General features: G+C 46.5%; 1 protein-coding gene across 2 annotated transcripts in view; it reads left to right on the forward strand.

Annotated features, from left to right (window-relative positions):
- Positions 1–15480, forward strand: part of DNTT (DNA nucleotidylexotransferase) — a 34471-nt gene extending 18991 nt beyond the window's left edge. The window contains exons 7-11 of one of the 2 annotated variants that reach the window (XM_061162271.1): positions 1662–1794; positions 3062–3167; positions 7595–7840; positions 13186–13269; positions 15123–15480. In XM_061162271.1, coding sequence (XP_061018254.1) covers positions 1662–1794; positions 3062–3167; positions 7595–7840; positions 13186–13269; positions 15123–15209 — 656 coding nt within the window. In that variant the 3' untranslated portion in view covers positions 15210–15480. The remainder of the gene's footprint in view (positions 1–1661; positions 1795–3061; positions 3168–7594; positions 7841–13185; positions 13270–15122) is intronic. The other variant, XM_061162270.1, reaches the window with a different exon arrangement.
- Positions 15481–17402: the final 1922 nt, after the last annotated feature.

The following is a 17402-nucleotide window of genomic DNA, read 5'->3' on the forward strand; positions in this document are numbered from 1 at the left end:
GAAGTCATAGCCACAGTTCTGAGGACTGTGGCTTCTGAGTTATAAAGAATGAGGAAGTCATCAACATTTTTAATAATATTAAAAAAAGGGGATCTTCGACAAAAGCAGGCCAGAAAAGAACAGCAACAATGAAAAGAAAACCTGCTTTCTTCTGTTTAAGTGATGGAAAGAAACAAGCAGGAGGAGACAAAGAAAGCATTTTTTGGTGGTTCACATCAATGCTTATCAAGCATGAACTTTCAGGAGTCCAGAATAAGAATATGGGTCTTTTTTTCCCTTTAGATTCTTTTAGTTCTTATGTGGCATCTTAGAAAACTTATTAGCAATCTTTCAGAGGTTAGCAACTTTATGAAAGATGACTAGGGAATTCTATGACTGTGTTGATGTATACTGTACAGTGTTATTAACTGTTATTAACTATTAACAGTTATTAACTATGCTATACGCTAGATTTGCAGAATTTATTCATCCTGTGCCCTTTGACATACATCTATCCATTTTCCCCACCTTCCAGCCCCTAGTAATCGCAATTCTACTCTGCTTCTAAGAGACATTTTGTGTGTGTGTGTATGTGTGTGTGTGTGTGTGTACACTAAGTCGCTTCAGTCATGTCTGACTCTTTGCTACCCTATGGACTGTAGCCTGCTTGTCTTTCAGTCTGGTTTATTTCACTTAGCAAATGCCCTCCAGTTCATCCTTGTTGCAAACGACAAGATTGTCTTCTTTTTTAAGGTTGAAAAACATTCCATTGTAGGCTAATTAGTCGACAGCTAACCATTTCACATATATCAAAACTTCAGGTTGTACACCTTAAATTTATACAGTCTTTGTCAATTATACCTCAATAAAGCTGGAAAAAAGATAATGAACTGCCCCCCAGAGACCTTACAATTAGGAAATGGGCAGCCTCTGTAGGCACCCAAAGCCTCTCATTGTTAGCAAGATTCTGGCAGAGTTTGAACACTCCCTCTGGGGATCCTAGAGAAGAGAGCAGAGCCTTGTATGGAAGGACCATTAGCTGGCCCTAAGGCTCTGTGAATCTCCCCTGCGCCCTGCTCCCCACCCCTCCTATGCTTCATCCCAGTTCTTAGAGATACAGCTCCCATCTCTGTTACTCCTCCACTCTATGCCTTCCTCTGTGGATCTGTGGGGATAAATAAGTCATTAAAACAACTCTTCATCATAACCACTCTGTCGGAGCTCTCATTAATCTGTGATGGTCAGGCAAAGAAGCAATAAACCAGACCACCAGTGACATTTCCTAACTCTCCTCAGATGCAAATCTACTCTCTTCCTATTCTTGACTTTAGTTCTTTAATTCATATATCACCTTCCAACCCCAAATCTTCCCATCCCAAATCTTTGGAGCTTATTGATCAAGAGGGCTGGTTCTTCAGTAGGAAGCCAGATTGGAATAGCATGGTTCTAGGATATAATATTGCCTCTTTCTCAGTCAGGAATTTGTAGGAAATTAGGAGCCATTGTTCACATGAAAAATTCACAGCCAAGAGAACACAGATCACCCAGTCTCTGTGGAACTGTTTGGGGTTGATGTCTGTGGCCCCGTCAGCTATGTGTGAGGGCCAAGTCCCCTCCCAGAGGGCTGGTCATTTCACATGGGACGTGTCCCTTTCTCCACTCACCTGTCTATGGCCTCTCAGGATTTCTCTATTATGAAGACCTTGTCAGCTGTGTGACCAGGGCCGAAGCAGACGCGGTTGGTGTGCTGGTTAAAGAGGCCGTGTGGGCATTTCTGCCGGATGCCTTCATCACCATGACGGGAGGATTCCGCAGGTAAATGATGATAAAACCTGCTTTTGCCTCCCCTTCAGGGCCTCCCCATGCTCAGGAGTTGTGGCACAAAAGGCCTTCGGAGGTGTGTCTCTGCGGCCTCATCTCCCGCAGCTCATGTTTCACTCCAACACCACCAAGTGGCTTGCCATTCTCTGCACACACAGAGCTCTTTCTTTCCTCTGTGACTTTGCTCAGTCCTACCTTTCTGCTTGGACTGGTTTTCCTCAATTTGTCACCTGGCTCACTTCTCCTCATCCTTTAAGCTTCAATTCAGATGCCACCTCCTCCAGAAAGCCTTCCTTGACTTCCTTCTCCCCATGCTGGGTGAGACACCCTTCCTCAGCGCTCCTTGGACAGCTGTCAAGTAATTTGTTTGTACTGCTTCCGTGCATGTTTTCCCCACTACGTTTTCAGAACTTAGTGCTTGATGAGAACCAGTGTGTGGTGCCTGGCACAAAATAGGCATGTGAGAAATATTGGTGAAGTCAGTGAATGAATGAATGAATGAACTCTTCACAGAGATGTATGCAATAGTCAGATAATGAAGCCTCCATTTCAGAGACTCTTTCCCTCCCACACCCTCTTCCATCTCTCCTTGTGGTCCTCTTACATGGGGGCTGTTGGCTGTGGGAGGTGACAGAGAAAGTGAGAAGAGAACACAGAATCCAAGAAGATGCCTTTGGTCCAGGCCATAATTTCAAGAGTCCTATCTTGTATTATGTGAGTATAGTTCTTGGTTTGCTTGTCACACTTGTCTCTATGTGAGTATGTGTGCACATGTGGGCATGGAGAGGAAATAGTCTTTGTCAGTTTTTACCCACCCATATATAATCATATGGGTGCCCCTGGTGGCTCCGTTGGTAAAGAATGCACCTGCCAATGAGGAGAGGCGAGAGTCGTGGGTTCAATCCCTGGGTCGGGAAGATCTCCTAGAGAAGGAAATGCCAACCCACTCCAGTATTCTTGCCTGGGAAATCCCACTGGCAGGCTACAGTCCTTAGGGTCTCAAAGAGACAGACAGGACTCAGCACGAAACAATAACAATACAATCACATACATACTATATATGATTTAAAGTTTTTCTGTGTCATAAATTTATTTTGTAAGGAGTAGAGTTGTGTAAACAAGGATCTTTTGTTTAAAAAGCATGTCATGAGCATTTTGTGTCACAAACCTGAAGTATGGGGCATAGAAACACAGCTGACTTTTAAAAATTGAGAGCTAAAAATCTAATTTATTTCCTTCTTATTCTATTTTTTTAAATCAGGGGTAAGAAGATTGGGCATGATGTAGATTTTTTAATTACCAGCCCAGGATCAGCAGAGGATGAAGAGCAAGTTTTGCCTAAAGTGATAAACCTATGGGAAAAAAAGGTACGAAGAAAGATGTTTGGACACTCAGGCATTAAAGGAGTACTGCTGAATTTGACACACTTATCCACCTTGTAATTGTGTCATGAGCATCTAACCCAGTCTCAGTGGTTTACAATAGTTTGCACAGCACCAGTGACATGCAGTGAGACTTACCTGCTTTGGGTCCTAGAATCCAGATTATGAACTTGTGTATACGCACGCGTCCTGTTACCAAAAGGGCCGAGGGCAACTCTCTGTGCAGGCCCTGCAGATGGCTCAGAGCCCTAAACAATGTGAAGAGCATGTGCTGCGAAGACCTGGGAGGGGTGAGCTGGGCAGAGCAAGCTAAGGGGTGGGGATCAGGCTGGGATAAAACCAGTCTAAGAGGTGCCCCTGCTGCCTTGAACAATATGTTGGTTGATAACTACCTTGACTTTGTGCTGAGATGGGAAGAAGGAAGCTAATGCCGGTAGGCTGGGTCCAGCAGAGGTCATGGCTCAGGGCCCCCCCACCCACTGAGATCAGACTTGCCATGGACCACCTATTGCCCAGTGGAGGAAGCTAAGGATGACCCTGCAGCCATGGCCGCCTGCAGGGCCTTGACTCCTGCCCCGCTCCAGTGAGACCTCTGCTTCCCAAGGAGACCAGAGGGCCCTTATCCAAGAACCTACAGGTCTGGGTGGGTTGAGAAGGCTGAGGCTGGTGTTTTTCTGGCATAGCCTAATTTTTCCTGAGTGATCTAGCATCTTCTGGGTGTGGACAAAGCTCCCTGATATATCAGAGAGAGAAGACCTCAGATACAGTGAGAATAAGAAACACACAACCCTGGTGCCGGGAACACTAGAATTACTCATAAAGACCCAGCTTTGGAACCAGATCCAAATTCAGCCTCGAGCCAACCACCCCCACCCCCACCCTCCATCTGTCGGGAGGGTGGATCCAGGTGGCCAGGAACCCTGAAAGTGAACATCATAGGCTGAGCCAGGGAAAGGCTGAATGGGGAAGCGTCAGCTCCACCGAGGCTGGCCCCACTGCTCCACTCAAGCAGGAAAGCTAAGAAACTCTCGTGGACAGACATCACTCTGATGCACCCTGTCAGCCATGGCCTGGGCGGAGAGGGGGCTGCCTGGCCTCACAGTTGGCAAGGATGGACCAATTTGACCTCGGTATAGAGGCCCCACCATCCCCATGCTCTGAGACTGTTCCAACCCAAGGTGGGGTGGGGTTGGGAGAGGGGGACAAGGAGCCTCCTTTTCATTGGTCTTTCTTTAGTCACCAGGCAGCCATCCTGCTGGTCACCAAGCAAAGAGATGGGCAGGTGAGGGTGGAGATGGTCATTAAGCATGGGGGGTTTTAAATTTGGGATTGTTCAAGCACAGCCCTTCCACTGACTGGCTATATGATCTGGGACTATGCTTTTATCTTTACAAGTTTCTCTTTCCTTATCTGTGAAACAGGGATAGCAAGCTTCTGTCATTAGTCAGAGGATTAACTGAGAGCATTAGATAAGGCCCTTGGCACAGCGCTTGATAAATGCCTATTATACAGTGGCTTAAACAGTGGCCGGAGTTTGAGCAAGCTCCAGGAGATGGTGAAGGACAGGGAAGCCTGGCGTGCTGCAGTCCATGAGATCGCAAAGAGGCGGACCCGACTGAGCAACCGAACAACAAAACAGTGGCTGTTGTGATCTCTCCTGCATAGTTGCGTATTGAATTCTGCAGAGGGCCAGGCCTGTGCCGGGTGAGGGGACCCAGGCGAGAGCACAGGCAGCAGGCTCTCTGACAAACAGGACCTCAGGGAGGAAACAGGGTGGGGCAGTGTGTGTCTCAGCACTACCTGCCTGCCCCCCGCCCCGAGCCCCACGGCTGCCCCAAACACCTCAGCTGTGAATCATGTTGGTTAATTTCCACCTCTGCCTCACTCCCTGTTCCCAATACCTCCCACCCCTGCCTTTCTTACAAAAATCTGTACTTTCCAGATTAAAATGATTCTATCTCATGCAGGTGTTACCAACCAGGGTTCTTGGCCTTCCCCAACCCATAGAAATTGATTAAGGTCAAACAAGAAATTTAGGCAAGGCTATACCGGGGGCCCTGCAGCAGCACAGGGGATCAGGAACAGACAACAAATTCCCTTACTTGCTCACTCCCTGAGGTGGCCGTGAGCTTGTTCCTTGTGTGGTGTGAGGGTAGGGGTGTGTCCAAGACAAGCTCATGGGATGGTTTAGGTGGCTTGCTCACCTCTTAGGTGGTGGTGTGTGCAGGGGACTTGAGCAGTATCCTACTTTTGCTCTTTAGCTCCAGGCTCCTTAAAAGTGGCAGTTGGGTTTTTTTGGTCTCTTTGTATCTTTTGGATCCAGAATCTGCCCAACTGTGCATGCACGCAATTATTTTTAGTCCTATATAGGAGAGGTATGTCCAGGTGCAAGCAGTGCAGCAAAGGGTCCCAGGTCCCAGCCTGTCTCACAGGCACACTCTGAGCACATACTCACACAACACACATATACACAACCAATGTTTTAAAACACCTGAAGAACTAATGAACAGCCAAGGATGGGTATGAGTTTGAGTCTTCCACCAGTTGAAAGATCTCTTGTGGGAGGAAAAGAGCTTGGAGATACTGATCCTGGGGGGAGGGCACCATCCGGAAAGCTCCACTGGCTGCCAGCAATTCAACCCAAAGAGGGGAGGGTTGACTGAGTGTGGTCCAGGTTTATACCTGGTGGGTGGCCCTTCTGTCTATGACCAGCCAGAGTGTGACTACTGTGTGGCCACAGTGCAGACACAGTTTACAACTTTTAGGAAGCCAGCTTTGCGGATTTTTTTTTTTAAGGGGAAAGGGTTGTTTTATAAATTTGGCTTCAAGGTGAGGCTGGTTGATATTTTAATAGCTTCCTTTTCAAAGTTACATAATTTAAATAGCCAGGAAAGGCTGCTACACTGACTGATCTTAGTAAGTTTCATTAGAAAGCAGAATTGTGTCTTCCCCAGAGCTGGTTATCAAATCTGTTTAGGGCAACAGTTACCTCCTGCACCAGAGGCTCTTCCTGACATTAGTGCTCTGCCCTGCAGATGGGTTGATTCTTCCTCTCACCTTTTCTGGAATAGGCCCTGAGGGCAGGGTGCTCCCTCTGCTGAGATCCACAAAAGGAAAAGTACCCCCTCCTCCAAGTGTTGAGTCCACTTGAAATAATGTCTCTTGTGGGTGGGGGTGGATTGCAGAAGAGATGTGAATGTGTCTAATAATAACAGTAAAGGGAACCAGGCCTGCTCCAAGTGTGGTCCCTGGATCAGGAGCATCAGCAACACCTGGGAACTTACTAGAAATGCACCACCCCCACCCCACCCCACCCTACCCCACCCCACCCCACCACCCTGTGTGCTAAGTCACTTTAGTCTCTCTGACTCTGCGACCGCATGGACTCTAACCCACCAGGCTCCGCGGTCCATGGGGATTCTCCAGGCAAGAATACTAGAGTGGGTTGCCATGCCCTTTTCCAGGGGATCTTCCTGACCCAAGGATCAAACTTGCTCTCTTTATGTGTCCTGCACTGGTGACTGGGTTCTTTACCAATAGCACCACCTGAGAAGTTCCCCCACCCCCACTGCCCATGAATCACTCTGGGGTCAGGGCCCCCAAAACTGTGCTGAAACAAACCTTTCAAATATTCCTGATGATAGTATTTGAGAACATCAGACCTAAAGAACCCAAGAACAAATCCTACATCCTGATAGATGTGATTAGCTTGTTTTAAGGCTATTTGTTCTTTTAGTTGCAACTCAGATTTAGCAGTTAATTGCATATTTCTGCTTCTCCCTACCCCACATCTGCCCTGTGTGGTGAGGAATTCCCATGGAGCAGATAAGTTGGAGGATGGCAGCTTGCTGGGTGCGACCTTCTGACTAGGCAACGTTTAGAGATGTGCCACTAATTTTGTTCCTGTCTCCAAGGCAGGCAGAGTAACAATCCCAGAGTGCTTGCTAGAAAGAGTGAGTCATCAGGCCCCAAAGCAGGCTGAGCCTCCAGTCACAATCCTTTGGGCCCAAGTTGACCTAGTCATCAGTATAGTATGGAGGGACACTAAGTCAAAACAACTGCATATAACAGCTTGGCTTTTTGTTCAAGGTTGGTTTGGGAGTGAGGCAAGTTTCTGAGCACTGTCTGTGATCAGATGCTTGGGGAGTGGATCCTCTGGCAGCTTTGCCATGAAGTGGCCTTGGTGTGGCCCCTCTAATCGTTAAATTCCTCTGCTGCAGAAGGAGGGTAATGCACCCACTCCTCGCCTTCCTCTGCTAGAGTCACCAGGTGGGCTCACGATACGAGGACAGACATACCCATATCCTCAAATGTGCAAAGCTTTTTTTAAAAGCATTTGTTAAGAGCCCAGTATAAAGTCTCTGACCCTCTGCATCAGGGACTCTTCCTGACGTCTTTCTGTTTATTTTCAGGGATTACTCTTATATTATGACCTTGTGGAGTCGACATTTGAAAAGTTCAAGTTACCAAGCAGGCAGGTGGATACTTTAGATCATTTTCAAAAATGCTTTCTGATTTTTAAATTGCACCATCAGAGAGTGGACAGTGGTAAGTCCAACCAGCAGGAAGGAAAGACCTGGAAGGCCATCCGTGTGGACCTGGTCATGTGCCCCTACGAGAACCGTGCCTTTGCCCTGCTAGGCTGGACTGGCTCCCGGGTAAGTGCTGCCTTCATCCCTGGGATGGCCTTAGCTTTCCATAAGAGGTAGACTAGCTCTACCTGGGGCCAGGGGAGAGACAATGGCGGGGGTGGTGGTTGCGGGAGGATGGACAGGGAAGGAGGAGATGGTGGACAGGAGAGAAGAAAGTGCCCAGAAATCTCTGAATCAGGGCATTCCACTTGCACACGGTCAGCTGAGAGAGATACCTTTAGAATAGGTATTTTCAAAATGTGATCCCCTGACCAGCAGCATCAGCCTTACCTGCTTACCAGGTTAGACCTGTGAGCACCCCACCCCACCCCAGACCTACTGAATCAGGAACTCTGGGGGTGGAGGCCAGCAATTTGTGTTTGAAAGACCCTTGCAGGTATGAGAACCACTGAAGCAGAGAGAGCAGCCTGGTGGCTAAGGGCACAGGTTTGGCTTATCCCAGACCTGGTCACAAGCCCCTGCTCTGCCTCTGACCAGCTAGGTGATCTTCGTCAAGTTCCCCTGGCCTTTAAGACTCAGTTTTCCATCAGGAAAGTTAAGGCAAAGACAACGCTACCCCCCTGGGTTGCAGGGATCCAGTGAGATGAAGCTGGCAAAGCCCCTAGCACCACACCGGACATGGGACCAGTGCTGGCCAAGCCGCAGTCCCCAGCTCCTACCATGTGATATTCACAGCCATGGTACCTGTGGTCTGTTCCATTAGCTTATGTTCCACCCTCCTACTAACACCCCACTCTGTTTTCCTATGTAGCTAGCTGTTGCTTTGAGTGGCACACATCATTAGAGGATTTTGTATGATAAATGACATAGAAATTAATTGTCCTTAACCTTGAATTAAATGTCAAGTGTGTTTGCTTTGGGCTGGAATTATTTCAGTGCACAATCTCAGCACTAGAACTTCTTACCCTAATCAAAAATATTGGCTGGCATCTTTCATTCATAAAAAGTAGGAAAGCTGATGAAACAATACATCATAAATGCAGCTTGGGAAATTTAATTTCGCCTTTTTACCCAAAGATTTCAGGGCCTGGGGAATGTCCTCAAGCCAATTAATCTGTTAATCTCACCTCAGTTTGGGTTCATTAACTTACCAGGTTGTCTCGTCTACTAAGCTGACAAAGCTTCCTTCACACCTTTGTGCACTAAAGATTTCCAGAGCAGAATACATCCACAGAGATACATTAAGCTGAGATTTTTCTAGAGCCATCCAAGTACGGTGCAATTTAGGGACTGGGTCCAGAGTTCATTAGGTTTTTGTTTTTGTTTTTTAAAGAAGCTTCTGTTTTCCTCTGAATCTTATTTCTTCAAACTCGAACTGTTTGTCAGCATGGCTTTATTAGCTGAGGTTCCTTCAAGGGTGTTGTCCTTGTTTGTGTCAGATGCTGAGAGGAGGCACGCTCTGCTTTGGAAACACATGGATGATGGTGACCAGGTGCCCAGGCTAACCCAACCTCTTCACTAGCCCGGATGGCTCGCTTTCACCAACTTTAAAAAGCATCTCCTCCTTAAAACACCTTATTGCCATTTCCCAGAAAATTGTCAGAAGAAATATGCATGTTTACAAAGCTACACATGTGAATGGCGCCCTCTAGAGTTTTTCAGGGCCCAGCTTGCACAACGGTATGCAGCAGCAGTAGGCTAATCTCTGAAGTCTGTTGTGACCAGCGAATGATACAGCCAGACTTAGTGCCACTGCCCTTCTTTATCTGAAACGAAAGACAACATCCTTACCCTTCCTATTTCACAGGGTTGTTGAGAGAAACTAAGGAGCTTGTAAAGCAGAAGGCAGAAACATCCAGGGTAAAGAGTCTGGGATTCAGGAGTCTGAATCCTAGCTCTATCGTTGGCTGTGTGGCCTTGGGTAAATTGCTGAGGCTCTCTGGGCTTCCTTTCTTCATTTGAAAAATGAGGCTAATTACAGTACCAACCTCATGGGATTGTCAGGAGAACTGAATGAGACAATGCCTTCATCTTAACACAGTTCTGAGGCTAATTGTATATGTAATACTGTTCTTTTAGAGATAATGTTAGACTCTTTTAGAAGTTGTTAAGTACTAGTGATAATAGAGCAAATCAGAAATTAATATAAAGCAGGAAATCAGCCCAGCGCCCAGCACAGGGTAAGCACTCTGTAAACATTAACTAGGATATCATTGCCTGGATTATAGCCATGGCTGTTCTAAATTGTTGCTTGCCCCCTGAGTGATCCTGTCATCATAAGTCAGATCATCACTCCCCTGCTCAAAACCTGGCAGGGGTTGCCCATTCAACTCAGAGTAAAAGCCTTCCAGCGGTCACAGGCCCTGCGTGGTCTTCCCTCCCCCTCATCTCTCTGGACTCCTCCCACTGCTCTCTCCCTACCCCGGCCAGCCTCACTCCTCCCTAAGGCCTATGTTCTAGCTGTTCCCTCTGCTCCTTCCTGAGTCCACCTGGCTAACTCCTTCACCTTGGGCAAGTCCCTCCTCAGATCCTGTGTCCTTCATGAGGCCTGCCCTCTACCCAGCATTATCTGTTAACATATCACGTACTTTCAGTCATTTCAGCCGCTCAGTCATGTCCAACTCTTTGTGACTCCATGAACTGCAGCACACCAGGCTTTCCTGTCCATCACCAACTCCCAGAGCGTGCTCAAACTCATGTCCATTATGTACTTTACTTATGCTGTTACCGTGTCTTATCTGTGTCCCCTGCTCGCGAATCCAAGCCCCACCAGGGCAGACATCATTGTTTTCTTCGCTGGTATATTCCAAGCACCCAGAACACACCTGGCATACAGTAGGTGCTCAATAAATGTTGATTTAATCAATATTATTACCCTCCAAATGGAAGACATCATGATAATCCCTAACAATCCAGGCAAAAATGCTTCAAAGGGGTTGGCAAAGGAGTCCAGGAATAGATCTCTCAGCACACAGAACTGAGGAGCCAGGGGCAGCCTTTCACTGCTCCAGTTACCCCATCCTCTCCAGCCTTCCCATGCCCAGTGTGAGCAGCCATTGCTGTAAGTGCTGAGGGGCTTAAAGCCCTGGGCTGTGGAGGCCATGTGCTAAGCAACACTCCCATACTTTCACAGACCAGCAGCTACTCCACCCAGAATCTGCTTCACCCTGACTCTTCCACATCCCTAGCTCCCCCTCCACTGCCTTATAAAGGACTTCAGGTTGGAAAGTCTGTCTTCACACATCCAGGTCAGGAAGGGCAGGTCCCAGTATTCGCCAGCTTTCCCATACTCACCATTTCAGTTCAGTTCAGTTCAATTCAGTTCAGTTCAGTTCAGTCGCTCAGTCTGTCTGACTCTTTGAGACCCCAAGTACTGCAGCACTCCAGGCCTCCCTGTCCTTCACCAACTCCTGGAATTTACTCAAACTCATGTCCATTGAGTTGGTGATACCATCCAACCACCTCATCTTCTGTCGTCCCCTTCTCCTCCTGCCTTCAATCTTTCCTAGCATCAGGGTCTTTTCAGATGAGTCAGTTCTTCACATCAGGTGGCCAAAATATTGGAGTTTCAGCTTCAGCATCAGTCCTTGCAATGAGTATTCAGGGAGTGAGGGAATGAAATCACTTAGTTGTGTCTGACTCTTTGTGACCCTATGGACTGTAGCCTACCAGGCTCCTCTGTCCTTGGGATTTTCCAGGCAAGAGTACTGGAATGGGTTGCCATTTCCTTCTCCTGGGTATCTTTCCAACCCAGGGATGGAACCCGGGTCTCCCACTTTGTAGGCAGATGCTTTACCGTCTGAGCCACGAGGGAAATCCAGGACTGATCTCCTTTAAGATGGACTGGTTGGATCTCCTTGCAGTCCAAGGGACTCCCAAGAGTCTTCTCCAACACCACAGTTCAAAAGCATCCATTTTTTGGCACTCAGCTTTCTTCACAGTCCAACTCTCACATCCATACATGACCACTGGAAAAATCATAGCTTGACTAGAGAGACCTTTGTTGGCAAAGTAATATCTCCGCTTTTTAATAAGCTGCCTAGGTTGGTCATAACTTCCCTTCCAAGGAGTAAGCATCTTTTAATTTCATGGCTGCAGTCACCATCTGCAGTGATTTTGGAGTCCTAAAAAATAAAGTCTGCCACTATTTCCACTGTTTCCCCATCTCTTTGCCATGAAATGATGGGACCAGATGCCATGATCTTAATTTTCTGCATGTTGAGTTTTAAGCCAAATTTTTCACTCTCCTCTTTCACTTTAGTGCAATGATTATATGTTGTTGTTGTTCAGTTGCCCAGTCGTGTCTGACTCTTTGTGACCCAATGGATTGTAACACGCCAGTCCTACCTGTCCCTCACCATCTCCAGAAGTCTGCCCAAGTTTATGTTCAATGATTCCAGGTTTGCTCCCTAATCCTACATGGAAAAGACATTTCTAGATCTGTGCATCTCTCAGGAAAATGAATCTCAACAACGACTTCATTCATTGTCCTTCTTTTCCCGAGGTTTTCCTGTCGTCCATCTAAGGCTTCAGGTTTTTCTCTCTGGAGCCTCAGATCAGCCCGTGCTGATCATAGGAGATGCTGTTCTGAAGTAGCCGGCCCAGACCATCAGTTTTATAGAGGTTCACAGAGGATGTTACAGCCAGAGGAGACCTTACTCATGCACTTCCTCCACCTTCCTATTTAACCAACCAAGATTCAGAGAGGTTGGGTGACTTGCAGAGAGATACAGAGCCAGATAGGGACCAGGCTGGAAGCTGGTCTCCTGACTCCTCATCCTCGTTTACAATAGTTGTATTCCAAATAGAAAACAACACCAAACTATTATTTATCTAGCATTTACTCTGGACCCGGAATTATTCTGGACACTATCCTCACAATACCCGTTTATTCACTGAGCAAACATTTACTGTGCATCATCTGTGTGCCAGGCACCATTAGGAGGGAATATGGTTATGAATAGAACAAATCAGTTCTTGTTTTCATGGAGCTTACAATCTAATGCCTACGCGTAAGCATGGTGCTTTGTCATGGTGGACTGTTGCCCTGGGGGAGAAAATTCACTTGGAGAATGTTTAGTGGAGATAGATATTTCATTGTTGTTGTTGTTTAGTTGTTAAGTTGTGTCCAGCTCTTTTATAACCCCATGGACTGTGGCCTGCCAGGCTCCTCTCTCCATGGGGTTTTCCAAGCAAGAATACTGGAGTGGGTTGCCATTTCCTTCTCCAGGGGATCTTCCCAACCTAGGGATTGAACCCACGTTTCCTTCATTGGCAGAGGGACTCTTTATCACTGAGCCACCAGGGAAGCCCTAGATATTTCATTATAGGGATTTAAATATTTTTAGACAGATAATACTGAAGACATTCTAGACTTGATAGTGATTTTATTTTAATGATCTCTTATCCAGCAGTTTGAGAGAGACATCCGGCGCTATGCCACACATGAGCGGAAGATGATGCTGGATAACCACGCTTTGTATGACAAGACCAAGGTAGCTCTGTCTCCCTGAGATGGGCCACTTTGATCCTCATCCCCAAGTCTGGTTCCCTGAGCACTTTTCCTGAACTGATTCTAGTGTCCAGGTTCAGCTTCCTTTGCCCCAGGTGCCCTATTCCCACAGAACACAGCTGAGGGCAGCTGGAAAGATCCTGACAGGAGCACAACCCCCACAGGACCCAGAATGCACCTCAGAGGCTTTGGGCTCAATGATGCTGAGCTAGCTGGGTCTCCAGAACCAGGCCAGCAATGAATTTAAATTGAGCTTGACATATCCTTGGTGTTTGCAAAGAATAACTCCAAAGAAAATCAAAGATCCCCCCAAATCACAAATATCACTCAAGTATCCTTCAAATGCAGTGGGAAGTAGAATTCTAAGTGACCACATGGGTCATTAATGAGAGTCAGCTGCAAGGAGAGCAACAGAGGTGTCCTGAGAGGTAGATGAGCGGTCAGCTAGACTCACACACCATAGAGACTCACTTGGTGTGCTAGTCCTACAGTGGTCATGATCCAAATGCTGCTTCAGCAAAATGATTGCTGCATAAATTAGGAAGAGTTATTATAAATATTCAACTGTACTTATAGTGATCAAGGACACTATAGGAAGCTCCGAGTAGGAAGAAGATACAAAATAAGTAAAAGTAACGGTTTTTATCCTCTAGGAGTTTAGTCTAATTAAAGTGTATTTAGTTAGAGCCTGTCTCACAAAAAATCAGAAACCCAATGCAAAATGGCAGTGGCAAAAAAAAAAAAAAAAAAAAAAAAAAAATTGGCTTATGTACTGTGGCATCTGGGGTAACTGGACTTCAGGTGTGACTGTATCCAGGTGCTCATGCAATTTTTTCCTCAGTGTTGGTGTCACTCTCAGGCAGGGTTTTCCCACGAATCCTATCCTTCTAGCTTAGCTATGCCAACAGAGAAGAACTTCCTTCCTAATAGTTCCAGCAAGCCCTGGCTAATGCTCACAGGCCAGACCTGGGCCACGTAGCTATCCTTGAACCCTTTTCCATGGCTCTGATTAATCAGGCTTGTATCATGTGCCCCACCTTGGAGGTAACCCTCAGACTGAGAATAGGGAGGTGTGGTTTTCCAAAGAGAAATCAAGGTGCTGCTGTCATAAGAGAGGGCTGTGGATGCTGGCAAGAAAGCATCAATTATGTAGCATGTGAGTGGAGGCAGCTTCACCTAACATGATCTAGGAAACTTACAGACTGACACATAACAAATAGTTCAAAGTAAGCGAGTGCCTCCTATGTGCCCAACACTGTGCTATAGACCAGAAGGACTGGAGGGAAGTGCTGCTTGATGTAACAGATCGTGGGGTTGGGAGCCTGGTGGGAGTGGGGCAGGGTGGAAGGCCAGGAGGAGAGTCCGGCATGTACAAGCATCCCATAAGTGCCAGTGCTCCTTACCAATGGCAGCAGTGTGTAATTCTGGCTGCACGTGAGAATTTCCCAGAGCCTTTAAATAGATGAATGACAAGACCTCTCTGGATCTTCTGATTTCGTTGGGCTGGGTTACAGCTCCGTTTTCAACATTCTTTTAAAAGGCTCCTTCAGGTAGTTCTAATGAACACTACAGACCAATAGGAAAAGTATCAAATGCCTCTAGTTGAATATATAAGGCTGTCATAATTTTACCTTAATTTATTAAGTTTTTTGGGGGTGAAAATATAAAAATTACAGAAGTCAGGTAAGATGAATTTTTATCCTCAGAAGCAGGGAACTGTGTTTTGGCAGTAATTCATTGTGACAAGACAATTTTACAAGTAATATTTTTACTATGTCAGCTCAGAGGTACTTAACAAAAATATCATAGTGCACATATGTCTTCTTATGCTTTCAGAGGATATTTCTCAAAGCAGAAAGTGAAGAAGAAATCTTTGCACATCTGGGATTGGACTACATTGAACCATGGGAAAGAAATGCTTAGGAGAAAGTTGTCAACTTTTTTTTCTGGTTAGACAAATTATGCTTCATATTATAATGAAAGATGCCTTAGTCAAGTTTGGGATTCTTTACATTTTACCAAGATGTAGATTGCTTCTAGAAATAAGTAGTTTTGGAAACGTGATCAGGCACCACCTGGGTTATGCTCTAGCAAGCCATTTGTAAGACTATTGTGTAGAACTCGCAATGCATTTTCCATGGAAACAGTGTTGTAATTGGTGGCTCACTTCCAGGGAAGTTCATCAAAGCCCACTTTGCCCACAGTGTAGCTGAAATACTGTTTATTTCCAATAAAAATAGGAAAAAACAAGATGGTCGAGTCTTTTTTATTCACTCACATATTTTAAAATATTCTTAAGCAAAAATGTAACAAAATGAAAGAATTAACGATTGTAAGGTTTACCTTGAGAGGAGGAACCGGTTTAATTAGGTCAGAGATTCTAAGGGGGGTTTGAGTCCCTCCTGGAGCTTTTGGAGGAAAGGGACTGACTCTCAGCTCAGGTCAGAGCCTGCTTCTCCTCTGTGACCTGCAGCTGTGCCCTGAGGCATCCCGGCAGGAGGCCAAGGATGGAATGCATTCTCACTGCTTTCACACAGAAGGAAGCACAATATCCCAAATGGCCATCTCTGAGTCTTTCCAAGGAGTTCACCTCTCTTGCCCTCTTCACCTTATGGTACCCATGGGAAGGGAGGCAGCCTTTGGAACAGCAAGGCTGCAGACCAATTGGAAGGCCGGCCTCCTCTAGGAGGGCATCGACTCCATGACTGGAAAGGACCCTAAAGGTCATCTGTTCCAGCTGCTTCTGTGTCCCCAGCCTGCTGGAGGACTGGGAGGCCTCCCCGTGGTCCTAGCCCTTTCCTTCTAGCTCCCTCAGAAGAGAGGATGGTGAGATCCGGGGCCCCCTAGAGAAGCCTGACGCCCTGCCCTGGGCACAGGCGAAGAGCCTCCTTCCTTCCTGGTGCTGGAGCCTGGGGGTGGGATGTGTATCAGCTAGTGTTGCCCCAAATGCAAACTATCCCGGAACTCAGTTGCTTAACACAGCCCAGCTCTGCACACGAGCTGGGTGTTTGGTGGAGCTAGGCGGGCTTCTGCTCCTCCGATTCATCCTCCTCCTCCCCCTGGGGCCCCTGGGGTAACCCAGCCCTCTCCTTCTCACCTTGCCAGCCGAGACACGAGAGCAAGCAAAGCCCAGTGGGCAAGTGCTTTACAAGTTGTGCAACTGTTGTCACTATTCATTTCCAGAAATGCCTCACCACCCTAAACAGAAACTCTGTGTTCATTAAACAATAACTCCCCAATTCCCCTTCCCCTGGGCCCCTGGTAACCTCAGTTCTACTTCCTTTCTGTATGAATTTGCCTCTTCTGGGTACCTCATGTAAGTGGAATCATACAGTACTTGTTTTGTTTCTGGCTTATTTTGCTTAGCATAATGTTTTCAAGGTTCATCTAGGTGTAGCCATCATCCCTTTGGTGGTGGTTTAGTTGCTAAGTCGTGTCCTACTCTATGTGACCCCATTGACTGTAATGGGGTCCTCTCCAGCAGCTGTGCCCCTAGGTGTCCCGGCAGGAGACCACATATGGAATGTATTCTCACTCCATAGGATTTTTCCAGGCAAGAATACTGGAGTGGGTTGCCGTTTCCTTCCCCAGGGGATCTTCCTGACCCAGGGATCGAACCTGGGTCTTCTGTACAGAAGGCAGATTCTTTACTGCCTGAGCTACCATGGAAGCCCATCATGCCTTTAGAAGGCCGAGTAATAGTCTATTGTATGTCTAATATGCCACATTTTATTTATTCACTCATCAGTTGATGGACATTTGTGTTGTTTCCACCTTTTGGCTATTGTGAATAGTGCTCTGTGAACACTGGTATACAGTATCTCTTTAAGATTCTGCTTGCTTTTAAATATAAACCTAGAAGGGGAGTTGCTAGATCACAGGGTAATTCTATACTTTTTGGAGGAACCACTTACTCTTTTCTGTAGTGGCTGCACCATTTTGCCTTTCTATCGGTGGTATACAAGGTTTCTAGTTTCTCCACATCCTTGCCAAGATTTATTTTCTCTTTTGGTTTTCTGTTGTTTTTTGATTTGTTTGTTTTTAATGAGAGTGATTTTAGAGGATGTGAAGTGGCAGATGAAGACTTTCTGCCTCTCCTGATGGTTCAGGCTGAAC

This window comes from Dama dama, chromosome 15 (genome assembly GCF_033118175.1).
Source record: "Dama dama isolate Ldn47 chromosome 15, ASM3311817v1, whole genome shotgun sequence".
Lineage (NCBI taxonomy): Eukaryota > Metazoa > Chordata > Mammalia > Artiodactyla > Cervidae > Dama > Dama dama.